The 16,480-nt window shown below is 40.0% G+C and overlaps 1 protein-coding gene across 1 annotated transcript in view; it reads right to left on the reverse strand.

Moving 5' to 3' along the window:
• Window positions 1-677: 677 nt before the first annotated feature.
• NT5DC1 (5'-nucleotidase domain containing 1) overlaps window positions 678-16,480 on the reverse strand; it is a 126,255-nt gene continuing 110,452 nt past the window's right edge. The window contains exons 11-12 of the mRNA XM_030944955.1: window positions 11,834-12,002; window positions 678-921 (exon numbers count right to left, since the gene is read on the reverse strand). Coding sequence (XP_030800815.1) covers window positions 803-921; window positions 11,834-12,002 — 288 coding nt within the window. The 3' untranslated portion in view covers window positions 678-802. The remainder of the gene's footprint in view (window positions 922-11,833; window positions 12,003-16,480) is intronic.

The following is a 16,480-nucleotide window of genomic DNA, read 5'->3' on the forward strand; positions in this document are numbered from 1 at the left end:
TTGCTCCCCTCCTGGCTAAAGCTGTAATTAGCAAAGATGGCTGTTTGCTATAGCTTTCCTACTCTTGGGAGGTTTTCCCAGGGAGGTGGAGAATGCACGTTTGAATCCACTCCATCAGAGAAGGGAACCGTATGCAGGTTTCCCTCCTTCTGCAGAAGAGCTCTGATGCTTGAGATATTGCAGACTAAAGGAGGAAAAGGCATCTAGGGAACCTTATGGCTGAAGAGTGGTCAGGCATTTTCAGGAACACAAAGTATGATAAAGGCTTTCTGAATTATCAGTCTGCATTTAGTTGCCTAAATCCCATTGAAATCTCTCTTTGAGTATGATGATCTTTCTCTCTGGGACTCAGTCTTTCTTTGTCTCCAAGAATAGTTACAGTGGGAGAATAAATTCCTCAGAGCCTGCAAAAGATTGGTGTATGGTGATAACCTGGGCTGCAAAAGGCAACTGTTAATTGAAATATGGCTGAGGGAGAGTACTTAAAATGTCTTCAAAAATACAGAGTGTAACTTGGGATGAGCTTTTACTATTACATTTCTCCTGAAGGCTGTGGGCAGTGCATGGAAAAAGCCAACAGCACATTGTGAAAGGTAGTGGTGGTCAGAAGACTTAGAGAGAAGGATGCATCACTCATCTGTTCCAGCTGGACTAGAGAAACAAGTGAAACACAAATCTACACAGGAGTCTGCTTTAATCCATCACTCTATTTTATGAAGCATCACACAGCATTTTCAGCAATTAGCATTTGACAGCAGTTTAAGTAAGGGTCACAGGGTTATCTAAGGAAAAAGCTGAGAACCTATTTCATCATCACTGAGTTCTCATTTGGCAGCAGTGCTCTTGGAGGGCTTGGGTAGTACCCAGCAGTTGCTGAACTATTTGAGGAAAATCGTGTAAATCTATAGTCCAGTGGTAAATCTGCAAGACAGAAACATACCACATCTGATTAGCAACACAGCCTGTATCACATAAAAACAAGCTTGTGGTGAATAGCAATACTTCTTAAAACCTTGAGCTGTTTGCTCACCAGCACCAGAATTCAATCTGATTGCATGATTACACATTTATTTGACATCTTCAGCTGTTCAAGGGATTGACTTTCAGAGTTTATTCAACTGCACTAAAGGATATTCTGTTCCTTGATTGCTGAAATAATGTTAGTCAGCGAAAATTATTTAATGAATGCTTAAATACTAATAAAAAATCTTCATTGAGCCTAGATGCAGTTTTTCTCCCAATACACCTTCAAGTTCATTCGTCAATTAGTAATTTTTCTCTTTTATCTCAACAATCTACTCATAAGAGGGTTATGTTTAAAAAAAGAATCAATTCCTTTTTTTGTTTCTCATGGCTATTGAAGCAGGATTCCCAAAATGCACCCACTCTTAGACCTTCTTGCAGTCCAGTGTTAACAACATCATTTTGTATCAAGCATTCTTAGAAATCTGCACTTGTAACTTGATGTACTCATCACTTCCAGTCTGTAAAGAACACTGAAGGCATTAAAATAGCTCTGAACAGTCAAAGCTTTATTTTCTGAAACTTTTCAAAAGCCTCTGCTGCCAACAGTGACCCACCCACCCTCACAGCCAGAAAACTGATACTTCCTGTGCTCACCTCGTACTCAAAGTTCAAGAAACCAAATTAAATACATATAAATAAAACTCAGTTCAAGAAAAAATTCCCTTTCCAATAATGAAAAGAAAAACCAACTTCCCCCCAAAAAGGGGGGAAGCTCTTTTCCAGGTAGTCTGTTCAGAACCAAAGTAAAGCATAAAAGCTATTACTAGGCTTATCTGTACAATAACGTATGAATTGCAATTTTTAAAATTTAATTTGGAGTAAATCTGGGGAAGAGACATCCTGTCACTACATGCTGCAATTCCCCCCTTCCCCCAAACAGCTTCTATGAAACAGAAACCCACAATTTTAGTAGTTTCAGCAAAAACAACAGGAAATCCAGTTCTGTCTCACAAGTGATTCACAGGCAGGCACCAGGACAGCATCCTGGTCTGCAGCTTCAAACTCATATTGAACATAACACAGCAACAAGTGAGTACTTAGATCAAGCTGGAAAATCAGGTAGAGGCTGGAATAAAGTAGGAATAGGAGGAAAGATAATTGGAAGAGAATTATTTAAGTGGGTGATTTTAGCTTGTCAAAGAAGTTAATTTTCTCATTTTGTCTGAGAGAGGGAAATCTCTGGAGCTCATTGTGAGCACAGCAGAACAGGCAGATGTTTTCCTAGTATGCAGAAGGCCCAGTGGATTTACTGGCTGCTGAGTCTATTTATGACATTCAGTTTAACACAAAGGTTTCAAAAATGACAAAATAAATGGAAAAAGAAAGCAAATATTTCCAAATATCTTTACGAGCTATAAAAATCAAATGTCATAAGCTTTTATTAGCTTAATAGTCTAGTAGTCTTGAGTTTCCCAAGAGTAGTTTAATCAAAGAGCAGCACAAATGGGGCCGACTTTCTACAGAGTTGATAATTGCTGAGGAAAAGAATCAGCTGGATCAAAATGGTAATTTCATTGTTGTTTCTTGGTAAACTAGCTTTACAGAATCAGCTTAAACACCCAAAGCATTCTATATACAATGCAAAAGGCCCCAAAAGAGATTTTTATATATTCGCACCACAATCTATCAATTTTAATGTTGCTTTTGTCTCAGCAAGCTGACTTTGGAAGATGACTAGAAAATATCCATGTCCATTTTACAAAAGCATGACAAAACCCAAAAGCATACAGTATTCGATAATAAAGCCAGTCTTGGGAAAAAAATATAGTTGCTTATTTCCAAGTTGTTGTTTGCCTTGTGGTCTTTTCCCAGTGAATTCTTCAGTGTTTGTTGTTGTGCATGCTCACAGCTGCTGCTGTGCTGGGAGACCTTTGCATCTTGGCACCTAACCCTGATGGGAGTAATGAATTAGGCAGGGGGCAGATGTGTAGTCCTCTCTGAGTTACAGTTTGACAGCAAGGCTCTAATGAGTCCTAACCTGCACTGATAATGAATTCAGCACAAAACTCATCCAATATTGCCACTATCACAAAAGACCCTGAATAGACTTGAACAAATGAAACAGCCTGAGACTGGAAGAAGGAACTAGCTGATTCTACCCAATTTCTTGAGAAACACAGTCCCAGAATTTTTCTATCATTCTTAGGTAATTCCACCCAGACTAATTTTTTTTTTAACCCAGGACAAACAGGATATTCCCTTTAAGAGCCAAAGACTCCTAGAAATCAGATGTGAAGGGTCCCAAGAGGGTCCCAGAGGAATACATAAGGTCCTGGATCTACAGAAACGCCAGTCAGATGTATGTCCTGAGTTCCTGTCCCACTCCCTTCTCTGCTCCCACACCAGCCTGAGTGCAGGTGAGGGATGAATACTGCTTTCCTTGATGGTGACCACTCAGTGGTGCTAGCAGTTCCCAATAACTTGGGCATCCCTCACAGGTTACATGGCCTAACTTGAGCTCAGAAGAGCTCCTGCCCTGCCCTGCCTCCCTTACAGGCCTCCAGCAGCCTGATGTGAGCAAAATAACAATGATGGTATCTGAACAGTAGCTACTGTCAGTTCCTGTGTTCCAGTTATCCAGATCCAGGTATTAAGTGACATTAGGTAGAACATTGTGTTCTGATGCTTAAGTATATCCATATCCATGCATTTATAGCACAGTTACAACATCCCACTGTCTTGTGTGCTGTGCACTTAGTGAAGGCCAGCTAAATCAATGCCACAAACTTCTATCAGAGGAAGACTTGGAGTTCCACCCACAAGCAAGAAAGAGAAACCACAAGAAGAAGGGAAAATGTAATATTGTCAATGAGTGATCAGGAAAGTATTTGAGTAACTGAATGGAAGACAATTTTAATTTAATCCAGACACAGGCCTGCTTGATAAACTTACTACTCTAATTTTTTAAAATTTCCTTGAACAAACCAATAGATTAAACAAATGAAATTTTAACTAAGCACTTTAGGTGGATGTCATTGTTTTTCAATTAAAAACACAGTCCAAGACTTAAACAGATTTCTTCCAAAACACACAGCAGAAATGTCAGGAATAATTTTTCAGTATTGACCAACAAAAGCAAAGCCAACATTTTTTCATCATGACACCACAGCAGCATCCCTGGGATGAGTGAGAAGCTTTACAGAAAGCAGAACTCCCCCTCCCACCCTGAGGTCTGCTCCCTGCCAGTGAGCAGGGCTGGTGCCAGATGCTGCAGAAGCCTCCTAGTAAACAGCAGGGTTGTGCTCTTAAGTGAATCCAAATATATCCTCCCGATTATCACCAAGGAAAAGGCACGGGGAAGAGAACTAGAACCTTGTTAGTGATACCCAAGTTTGAAAAAAATCTTTAAACTGCTAAATTGTGTCAAATTTCAGAAAACACTGTCAGAGCTCTATCTTACATCTCATCATCTGGATGAGGTAATTATAGGGGCAGAGGGCAAACCATCAGCTAGTATAAATTCTTTTCTTCTTACAGGATTTTCCATAATTAACATTGGCTTAGAAGCTTTATCATGAATCTTTCATTGTATTTCAAAGTCACTGATGAAAGAAAATATTAATTTCTTAATGATAACAACTTCTAATAATTATTTCTTAGCAATGGAGTAAGCACAATTCCTGCAGGGAAACTCACCAGTTTGGCTGTGCCTTCGGGTGACCTGGCTTGCCAGTCTGTGGGTAACCTATAACAGGTGTTGCTTTTTCTTAAATGCTAAATGTTTTTCATCTCCTGACTCATCTCTATTTTTAAACAGTCAAAGCAGCACTTGCACTAACAGCTCAGGATGTGAGACAGCATACTAGAGGCAAAAAGAAAAAACCCCAAGGCCGCAAGCAGATTTATCTGATAGTTATTTTTAGAAAAACTCCTAAGGTTGATTTTCCTAAACTGGAGGTCAGATGTTTGCTGTACTAAAGCAAAGCTCCCAAAAGACAGAAGTCAGCATGAGAAAAGCATTCCTTCTGTCAACTACATGAACGTCAGGCTGCTGTCTGCATACTCCATAACTCAGAAGTTGGAGAGGAGGGAGTATCTGGGCAGAGGAGTATATGGGAGAGGGGGGACTCCTCAATATAGGTTTGCTCCACAGGAGAAAGCTTCTGAGTTTGGATATAGTTGGTGATATGAGCCAGTGCAGTTTACCCCAGGCCATGCAGGAATAAAGACTAAAACTATTCTCAGTCAAAGTGCAGGTTTGCTGCTTTACTTGCATTTACATAAGAGCTTTTGCCAACACAGGTGTATTGGTTGGAGATCATGCCTGTGGCACTGCCAGCAGACATCTGTGGCCTGAGCTTGGCCTGAGCCAGACCTTCAGTGCCACTGAGGTTTGTCACTGGTTACTTTTCTGTGGTATCTAACAAAGTGCCATTGGAGAAAACCCAAGTGGCGAACTGCAGGGATATGTGCAGCAGCAGCTTCACTACCAGTTTTGCAGATGGACAAGTGCCTGGGGAAATGGAATGACTGTCCCATCGTGGCTGCTGAGATTGCTTGTAGCGTGCAATTTTACTGTAATTATCTTGGGAATAACAAGTCACATTACTTTGGGTCTATCCTATAGCCAAGGGACCGCTGACCCCTTCCTGAGCAAAACAGCTGTGCACAAGGCATGCACTGACTCGCAGCTGAGCCTGATAAGGGTCTGCAGTGAAGGAAAGCCTTAGAAATTCCTTTGCTGTTTTGTGTTTTCATGAGAAAACTCATTATTTCTATGTGAGGGAAATGTTTCTCATTTTTGTTTTAGTTTAAGCAGTGGTTTTTGAAAGTCTTGTAAGAAAATAGCCACGTGTGGTTCTTTGCTTGATCTGGAAATGATCAGAAGAAAATATTGGACTATAATATTTTAAATATCTAGGTGAAGACTTTAACAAAAAAAAAAATCTTGAGAGAATGCCAAGATCCTACCAGGATGTGTTAGTCTTTCAGGGATCTGTTAATTAATTTCTTGTGTGTGAATTACTCATTCTGGATCTTAGAGTGGGAGGAAGGGCTTCTGAGGTAGGTTCAAGAAGTTAGCCTGGAAACAAGCAATTGTTTGAGCTGACAGGAATTTCTGGTTGATTAAAAAAAAAACAAAAAAGAGCTGCATTTTGAGACTGCGAAGGAGCTACATTAAGACAAATGTGGAGATGATACACCCCTTTACTTTTATTTTGAGATAAACTCACCAAGATCAATCTTCCTCTCCAAACTCATGAGATGGGTTAATCTCATCATGTTCCCCTCTCTTGTAGAACAAATGTTTTCTTTCCTTTCCCTGATTTTTTTGCTGGAGGTGTGACAAACATTGTTTACCTTAAAATACAAATCCACACACAGACACACACGAAGGCAAGGCCTACATAGTTTTTGGTGCATGTGTGACCATCTTAATCTAGAGGGAATAGGTTAGTCACCAGTCTAGAGTACATAAATGTGCTTCCAGCAATGTTTTTTTTACATGTGAGCTTGCTGGTTATGTACAATTCCAATCTGGTCAGACAAGTATTTTCAATACTTGGTGATTTTCCTATTTCCACTAGTTTTCACACTCACAAATTTATTACCAACACTTTGTATTACAACCAGGGTTTATAAAGTGTCAGTCTAAACCCACCCCATAAGCCTGTGATCCGGTCAAAACCCAATTATAGCTTTAGTTACAGCCTGCAAATGAAATTATGCTGCCTGAGTTGAAGGATAACCTTAAAGAGAAATGACTGAGTGGTTCCCCCTTTCTTAATGAGTTGCTCATGAGTTCTCCCTTTAATCTTTTCAAGGTGGCTGTACTTTGACATCTCATAGAGCAGAATAACGATGGCAGGAACATTTCTGTCAGCTATTGGCTAGGAAGTAATCTTTTGGGTTCTGCATGATTTGACACGGTCTTCAGGGGCACAAGTCAAATCACCTTTCTGGAGGAAGAAGGAATGCCTGACCAAACTGTAGTACACTGAATACTGTCCTTTCTACACTGAAAATCACTATCAAGTGGTCAAATCCTGTGGTAAAGATGAGGTCTCAGACCATCTGGGAAGTAACTAAGTCCTGAAGACTTTTCATAAACTAATCCTGATTTATTGAACAATAATTTTTTATGGTTAAAATGCTGTTTATTGTTGGTTTCAGCTGTATTTTTCAACTGAAAAAATAGATGCCTTATATTTGTTGGTTGTGTTGGGCATGTTTTTATTCTTTTTAATTCTAAAAGGAGAACATTGAAACTAGTTTCCTGGAACAGATTAATCAGATTTACACTATCTGATGCTTTTCAACTGACACATAGATCAAGATGCTGTTTATACACTCAGAACATATATCTTCTCTCCATTTATCTTTATTATCTGGTTTTTTTTTCCTTGTATGAAACCTCAGGGCCATAAAACCTTGGAAATGTTACTGCTGTGTATTTACACCAATTTTCCACCTAGTGTAAGAGTACTTTTTTTGCATAAAAACTTTAATTATTAAAATTACCTCTTAGGCCTTGTAGCAGCAATTATTATTTGTAACAGCAAATTCCCAAAGCTGTTTAAATCCTCAAAGCATTTTGATAAACTCAGTGTTTAGATGCTATTGTATAGATACAGTCTTACACTGAAGTTGGCAAGCAAAAGCACAGTTGAAAGATAAGGCATTAAATATGAAAGGTTACTGCTAACTAGCAATGCATAATATAGACAGTTCTATGTGTTTAAGGGAATGATACATTGTTGTATCATTTGAATAAGAGCACAGTTATCAGTCTACTTATGGCAAAGACTGCTGTAATTTAATTCTAAAATGAGTTGGATTTTACTTTAGGTGATGTAATGTCAACAAAAAACAGAACTAAGGTGCAAAAACATGAGGGATTTTTTTTTTTCACTTCAGCAACAATTGCAAATGTTGCTGTTCAGGATACAGAAATCACTATATGGCTGATTAGTGATTAGTATATCACAAGATTAGTGAAATTCATGTCTTCCATGATAACAGTTGATTTCTCCAGGGCATTCACCTTTAAAATACATGTGGAAGATGGTGTGTGAAGTTTGCAATTTGTAGTTGATCTCTGCTGGCAGACCCGTGTATCTGTGACCTGCACATTGCCAGTTCTGGAGCCCCAGCCACGGCTGCCTTGAGCTTTCCATTGTGCAGATAATTTGCAGCTCTAAGCAGAAACATGAACTTCTTTGTCATGGTTCACTGGCAATTTTATCATTATATTTATACAGCAAGCAGGCTGAAGACCCAGACTCCCACAGAAAGTGGCAGGGATCTGTAGGCATCTTTAAAGAGACAGCTTTGGTTAATTATAATGGAGATTTTTTCTCTGGCTCTAGCTAACTGAAATAACAACAAAGCATGAAGGAAAAACTTATGCAGCCATATGGGCAAACCCTGATATTTCATATTGCATGCAAGATCTAAAAAAATGCATTATCCTCATGCATGACACAAGCTTGGTTATCAAATCTCCAAAGTGTGAAATGAACTCTGTCTCCATAAAACATTTACATTTGCACTAATTCCTCTCTGAAATGAAATTCTCTTGAGTTGCAACATCACTCAATTTCCTTTTCTTGCTTGCAGTAGTTTTTAATCCTATGACAAACTTCACCATTCAGAGGTTATGAGACAAATTTACAACATTAGGTTAAGAATTATGAAATTAGAAAAGAAGTTATGTTCTCCTTATTCCAATTTAGAGCCCACTTTCTTAACCTTTTCTTTACAATGAAGAAAAAAAAAACTTTACAAAAATCTCCTCCATAGCTCTAAAACTCCTCATGGAATTTTTTGAAGTGTGGCTTTTATAAAAATACCAAATATAGTGAGATTGAAAGGCAAAGCATTGAGTTGAAATATGCGTATCATATTTTTGGATCAAAGAACTGTTAATCAAAAGACCCATCTGAAATGGTATTTTTGAAATTGCTGTTGGAATATGTAGGATGCAGGAAATACAATTATTAGCATGGGGATCTGGAAATGTGATCATGTGGTCACAGAGTAGTGGTCGCTGTCCTTGAAAGTAAAAATTCAGATTATTCAGGTAGGAAAGAGAAGAGTAATCCTCCTCTACTTGGCTCGTACCTAACCTTCTGAAGTGGAGAAGGATGTCCTGGAAACTGTGGTTTATGCAGAATGTAATTTTTCAGAGAGACCCCTACACCTTCAATTTCCATGTGAGAGCTCTAAAGCAACATTCCCACAGTAATGGACCCCAGTTTGGAAAATCTGTCTTATGATATCATTGTGCTTTAAAAATCTGTAAGGGAGCTGTAAATGAGGAGAGACTCAATGGCAGAAAAGTGGAGAAACAGATGGATTTGTGAGTGAGGCATGTAGAACAGAAGCATGGACATTGGCTTCTACTATTTTATTAACCATGTACTATCAATATAACATGTATCTGATTTCCAATCCAAACTGATGGAAGTGCACAGAAGGTATTGTAGAAGGTCTCCTTTGAGAAATTTTAACAATAAATGAAATATACTCTTTCATGCACAAAGAAAATGCCAGTTTCTTTTCAGGGAATCTGAAGAGAGTTTAGATGATGAACAGTGTGCAATTCCAGCAACACCCTCCTTGCCAGAGGTGAGATTAAAGTTCAGAACTTCTAATGCATCTTTGAACTGGTATTGAGTAAGCGAGTTACTAGTATTAAGTAATGCTGAATAGTCTTTGGAATAATCTTTTTCAATGTGTCATGAGAAGTAAACCAAGCTGTTCTTCATGCACAGACACTCACTGCAGCCAAACAACAAGAATCAATCTTAAAGCCAGCACTGCAGCCATCTGCCACATTTCACCAAGTATTTTTGCAGACTACAAGCCGTTGGCATCCCGACTTGTACGTGGCACTTACTACTGCTCACATAGGTGTACAAAAGCCAGGTCAGACATTGTTGATAGAGAAGCCCTTGTGAACCTCCAGCTCACAGGAGGCTGCAGTGCACCACAAGTGAGGTGGCAGCTTGTCACCTCCAGTGAGGTGGCTGGGTCAGGCTGAGCGAGGTGCTGCCAAGGTTGAGCCAGCCTGAGCTGAGCTCACACAGTCAGCCCATTGCTGCCTGAGAGCTGGGCTCCTGTGGTCAGCAAGGTGGCAGCCTGGCTGCACGCTTGGGCTCAGGGGATCTTGAGGAAAGGCCTGAGTTTTTGCAGCTTGGCAGTGGAAAGTCCTCTGCTGGTAACTGAAGCAGATGAATGGGAAAGGAAAAGCTGGAGAGCATCAAACTCGCACAACCCATTTCAATCTCTTCTAGCTAGTTATTCCCAAATAGCTGTAGCTAAGTTACGACTTACAGCTGCAGCCAAAAAGTTCAGGGCTTGGCAGAGCAAGGATTCTCACAGCTTGCTGTGACAGGAGTCAGACAAGGTATTCAAGAGGAGTCAGGAATTCCTTAACATCCGTAATAATGAACATCTGCTCTTCCACACAAACAAACAAGAAACACCTCTCTCTGTAACAAAGCAGAGATGTTCTCATATCTTCGAGTCTGCTGTCCAGTGCACAGCTGCAAGTTTAAAACATTATTTCTCCCCTGTCCTTTAGCACTGGGGTTTGACTTTTACAGACACGACCCCCTACCCCAGCAGTGGTTCAGTGCAGTGAGGGACAGCACACGGTGTCCCTCCTCATGGGGAAACAGGCTTTGCAGGAGCTCCGTGGCTGATGGCAGGCAGCTATCCTATCCCTAACTGCCCAGATATGCCTTATGGGCTCACACCCTTTCATCTGTAGCTGGAAACCTTGTCATATATTTGAGGTTGAGAGGCCTTGCTTGTCCTTTAAACTGAGCTGTGATTGGCAGGGAGCTGGCTGGGAGGCGAGTTTCAGACTGTGGCTGACCATTTTCTCTTGGTCAACACTTCCACAGCAAGCCACAGCATGACCCTGGAAAGGGTATTAGATGGGAGCTTTACAGAAATTATCTCTCTGTTGGCATTTTCCCTTGGTATGTTTGGGCTTTGTGTCTTCGGGCTGAAATAGATTGCAAAATGGGAAATATGAGCGGCATAAATAAATTGTGGCAGTCTATGATTATTTTGAGATATCCATACAATGTAAGTACACATATAAAATATGGTTGCAAAGAAAAAGTCTATCACATGTCCTGCTGTAGAAGTCACTGCTGGGCAAGCCTGAAATGCTCTTTTCCAACAAACTTTTTATTCCTTGGTCTTATGCATGAATCAGGCAACAGATGCTGAATGGAGGGGTTAGTAAAGTAAATGCTTGCTGTGTTCCTCATTCATTTATCAATTAGTTTCTTCCTTTAGGTATGGGTATGGACAAAGTTCAGTAACGCAAAACGACAGATGGAGCACATGGGGGTCCTCATCACCACTTTGTAATCCCAGGCACGTACAGTAGCTGCAAAGTTACAGTAAATTGATAGGGGAAGTGTAACAAGTCAGATCTGTGAGAAACATTTTTGTAAGTATAACACTCCCAAGTAACTTTGCATGTTCTTTGTTTCGAATGTATCTCACCACTGAAAGTAGAAACAGCAAATCACAGTGGGGAAGTGGGGACCAAATTCAGGAACTAATCTACATCTGGTAACTGTTGCACCCTATCTCTAACAGTGAATCAACTAAACACCTCCTATTTGCAGACACAAACAAAACCCCTGGTGTATCAGGCAACAATTAAAAACACAAACATCAAAGTAATCAAGGGCCACTAGTGCTAAGTGTTGCACCATATGAACAGAGTATTTTGAATGTGTTTTAGATACATGCAATCTCAAAACCAGATCTACAGCCCTATAAACTTACTATGAATACTGCATGCTCATTAGAAAAAAGCCCCAAATATCTTCCTTACCTGCTATTGCTTCCAGACTAGGGATTGCAATAGTGCTGTAAGTGCTAATACATTTACAGGACCACGTGTGAACTAAGGTCTCCTCTGCATTTTCCAGGCCTGGCAATCTGTCCTTGAAGAAAGAGCCCCACTGTTTAGATGCAAAGTAAGGAACTTTGAGCTGATCTACCTGGAAGAAAAATAAATAAATACATAAGCTTAAAAAAAATCTTTATTTATCCACAAGCATTAGTTTAGGGAAGTCTAGTGTGGTTTTCTGATTGTCTGGGGAGCCTATATTGTATCTCAGGAGCAATGCACCTTTAAAATATAACGACAATAACAATACAATAACAATCTTCTTCCCATAAGTCCCCAAGTTCTTGTTATACAATTTATGGATTCCCTAGGACATAAAAAGTTAACTGTAAATAGTTTTTAAACCTTTTAAGAAAACCCCTTCTATTTTCCCTGTTTTTCTGTTTATGATAGTGTGAATTGCTTGCTGTCCTTCTCTACTGGAGAGGCTGTGTTACAGCTGGGATCTCCTCCTGGGGGAAAAGGAGCTTCCTCAAGCTGGGTGGAGTAACTGCAAAGAATGCATCATGCCACTGTGTTATCTGTTTCTGAGCTGAGGTATGAGTGAAAACAGAGACACAGAATCCATGGAGAGACAGTCAGTTGCCTAGAAAATTGTGGAATACTATTTATTTTTTATGTATATTTTCAAACAATATCTGTTTTAAAGAAACCATTAAAGCAGCATTGGGAAAACTGACTTTTACAAGTGCATCTTGAAACCTGCTATATACTGACATGAGCAATCAGAAAAAAATGCCAGGACACATCTACAGAAAGATGAAAAAGTGGGAAACAAAACTACACTATAGAAAATCTGTTAAAGTAATTTGTGTGCAAAGTAACACTCAGACCTGCAGAGCGCAGAACAGATACCGCAGTTTGTACCTCCAGGTTTGTGAACTTTTGTACTTAATTTTCCACTTAACCTCTCTCTTAACAGTTTTGAGAATCTGCTGGAATCATTTGTGTTTATGACAGAGGCCTGTATCTTTTGATCACAAGGAAGGGGTTGAGGCAGCCAAACAGACCACACCAGTAAACACAGAGCCACACTTCCATCAGTCTGTGCTCCAGTTTATCCTCTGAGTTTAAATGGGGGGAAGTACTGATTTCAACAAATGTAGATATTAATTTCTGTCTTCTTATGTAAATAAATTGGAAAAAAAAACTCCTATCTTTTGTTTCAAAATAAGCGTTTAACTGAAGTCCTGGGCTTTTTTGTTTGTTTTTTTTTTTTAATGCCTTGCACAAAGGGACAGCATGTTCGTTTTTTTTTTTTTTCCCACTAAATCTTATCTTTCCATGCCAAACCCAGGACTTTACATCAGTTATAATCAAGTTTAGATGCTCTGATGAATTAAAATCTGTTTGCCAGCTGGATGACACATGCAGAAAACTCTTAAGGCTGTTACAGCTGTTCAGGTGATTAATCAAAACAACAACTCCAGTACTGGCCCACATAAGCATTCGTACAAAAGACAGGGTCCTGTTATTGACAAGAGAAAAGATGTGAGAGCTCTGCTTTCTGAATTGTTTAGTTCAGTAGACAATTAAAAATGTAACTTGAGTAAATGAACTGATTTTTACACAAGTTTGATTCTAGAGTGGGATTTTCTTCCTTATTAAGGAGGAGGGAGTTAAATTTTGGATTTACAACCCAAGCCCTTGGTGAAATCAAACCCAGTTAGATATGAGACTTGTCATCATCTAGTGTAGAGCTCCCATCATTTTGCTGCTGGCTTATCTACACATGACAGGGCTGGTCTGGTAGGCTAAATCTTGATTTAAAATTTGGAAAGAGCACTCAAAACTTTGACCACAACCCTAGGAACATCTGACATTGCTCCCCCTTCCATCCCTAACTGATGCCCTGAAGATGTCCTTATCTCACCGGCAGCACACATCATAGCCTGCAATGAAGGACAGACCACACACCACGAATCTGTACATCTGTGAAATGAGGCAAAAGGCTCCTCTCACTGTGGCTGCTCACATGCCTGGAGGCACATGCCCAACAGCAGGGCTGATGAGCTCTGCAAGATGCATCAGCCACTCCTGCAGTCCCCAGACACAGAATTTGCTCTCACAGCAGGACAGCAGATCCTGGAAAGTGCTGGGCAATCCCTCTTTCTCATGCAAATCCCCCAGGCCTATGGATTTGCTCTCAGGCATATTGGTCAGACAGCAGCAGGTCAGATGTTGATTGTGCCAGCTGAGGGTACAAAGCCTTGAAGAAAACATCTACACTTCAGGGAAATAGGGATGGTACCAGAAATTCCCAGGTTCCAGGGCCTTCCACAAAGTCAAAACACCTGGAGTACTTGCTACCATCTTTGCTTTGCTAACTCTAGACAAATAGGGCCTGTTAACAGAATAGACAGAATCTGTTAGTAGGATACTTGGGTAACACTGATTAGTTAGCTTACAAATGACCTTTCTAAAGTACTAATTAGCAGGGAGCCAAGCTCTGAAGGTTTTCTACATTTGGTAAAGGGATGAAAGAAAGAAAGCTATAAAGGAGACGGGAGTGGAAGATCACACCAATAGTAATTTTAAGGGGTATATTTAGATGCAGATTTGCCACCTATGCCATAGCAAGCACAGAGCATGAGGAATACTTTACTGCATCCAGTATGAGTGATGGTACTGATGATTGTATGCTTTGTCCTGAGGTAATAACACACCACTGACTCTTGATGCCAGAAAAAAAATCAATGCTCAAAATACAGTTTTTTCTGGTGTAATAGTATTTGAGATGTTTCTGTCAGCACAGCTGTGCTGACCACAACAACTGGATGTCCCTGAATCACACAAATGGACAAACCAGCCACTGGTCTGTATTCTGTTGCACAGAACCTGCCCTCCTACACATCATGCAAACACGAAACATTTCACACACGAATGTTGTACCTAAACTACAACAGGGATCACTATAAGCAAATTTAAAATAAAATGCGCTGCACTTCAGCGTGTTGCCCTAGGAATATGGCTTTAACTCACCAGGCTTCACGACAACACCTCAGGTTGTTCCAGGAAGTACTGTTAGATTTGTGCCAAAGATAAACAGGAATAAAGAGACAAACAGAGCCAAAAGGCATAAAGGAAATAGCCTTGTCTATGGTCACAGCCAAGGGAGTTAATGGAAATACAGGGATTACAGACCTGACTTCCACAACAAACCAATTACCAGGCAATATTGTAAAAATTAAGTTTTCCCTTCTAACTACAAAATTATCATGTATATCCACCAATTAATTCTTTGATTTCTGCTCCATTCATTCACATAAGCCATTCATTTACACACTGACAGCTCCTCTGTAATAATTTCCCTCGAAATCCTGGGACAAATTCCAGCTTTCCTTTTGAGTTTTCATTGATGGAACTGATCACACATTTAAAGAACAGAATGTAAACCCAAAGCCCCCAGCCAAACAAACAAACCCCCAATTCTAGGAGGGAGGCAAATCTTGTTTCAACACAATGCCTTGTATTTTTATTCACCCTGCATGCTGCAATTTACTTAGGAGCCAAGTAACTGCCTAAATAGTTTTTAGTTTGCTATTCTCTTACTTATTTGGTTATGACTCATACACTTAAAAGAACTGCAGTTGTTACCATAATTTCACAGTTATGTGTATCTGGCTTATATCATGCATTTAATTGAGGGGAAAAGACAAAAACTGCAAATGAAAATGGAAATCACAAGTCTCCCACTTGGTGTGTGATGAGGTTGTTTTCTTCCCCTCTCACTGTCAGTGATGAAATACCAGTCAAACAACTAAAACCAGATTTTTGTCATTTCTTTCTGAAAAATGCAATTGCCAATTAAAATAATACTTCCTTACTTTAATAGTATTTTGTAAAGAGTGATAGCATTGAGAGTTGCATCATGTATTAAATTTTCAGACCCTCTCTGCACGCAGCACATGGAATGGAATATCTACAGTACTACTGTATTTTATTGCCAATCAATGCTATGGCTGATTAATGAAATGAAATCTAATCTGTTTGTGACTAATTTTCCAGAAACACCTGACTTTGTGCAATCCTTTGAATTGGCTTTTCTCCCTTCTTAACCAAAGGGTTAATGGGAGGAGTTGCTGGGGGGAATGAAAATAAAACTCTCATAGGTTTGTAAAGGGAGTCCCTTTACAAACAGGGGTCCTGTTAAGTTAGCGGTGCCCAGTCAACTGCAGAGATATGGATGTGACCTGTTGTTCAGACTCCAGTGAGCAGCCTGGTAATGAAATAACACCACTGACCTGCCACGGCCCCCCTGGTTCAGGTTCCTTTAATCAACGCAATTCATTTCTCCCTTGATTGCTCGCTGTCACTGGTAGCGGATGTAAACGGAACAGGGGTTGTGTGTGGTAGGGGTGGTGTCTCCCTGAGATACTGCAAGCTCTTGTCAAGAGTGCTACAGTGTCAGTGAAACGTCAAGCACCTGTCTAAAAGTCTCAATTTGCTGCTTGACAACTGCTGCGATAGAGAAGATGGATCTTGTGAGCAGAGGTGTCGCAACAAGGGAAATCCAAATCATCATCATGGGTTCAGAAACAAACCAATCCATTACTCTTTGTACTTCCA

Source organism: Camarhynchus parvulus, chromosome 3, assembly GCF_901933205.1.
Source record: "Camarhynchus parvulus chromosome 3, STF_HiC, whole genome shotgun sequence".
NCBI lineage: Eukaryota > Metazoa > Chordata > Aves > Passeriformes > Thraupidae > Camarhynchus > Camarhynchus parvulus.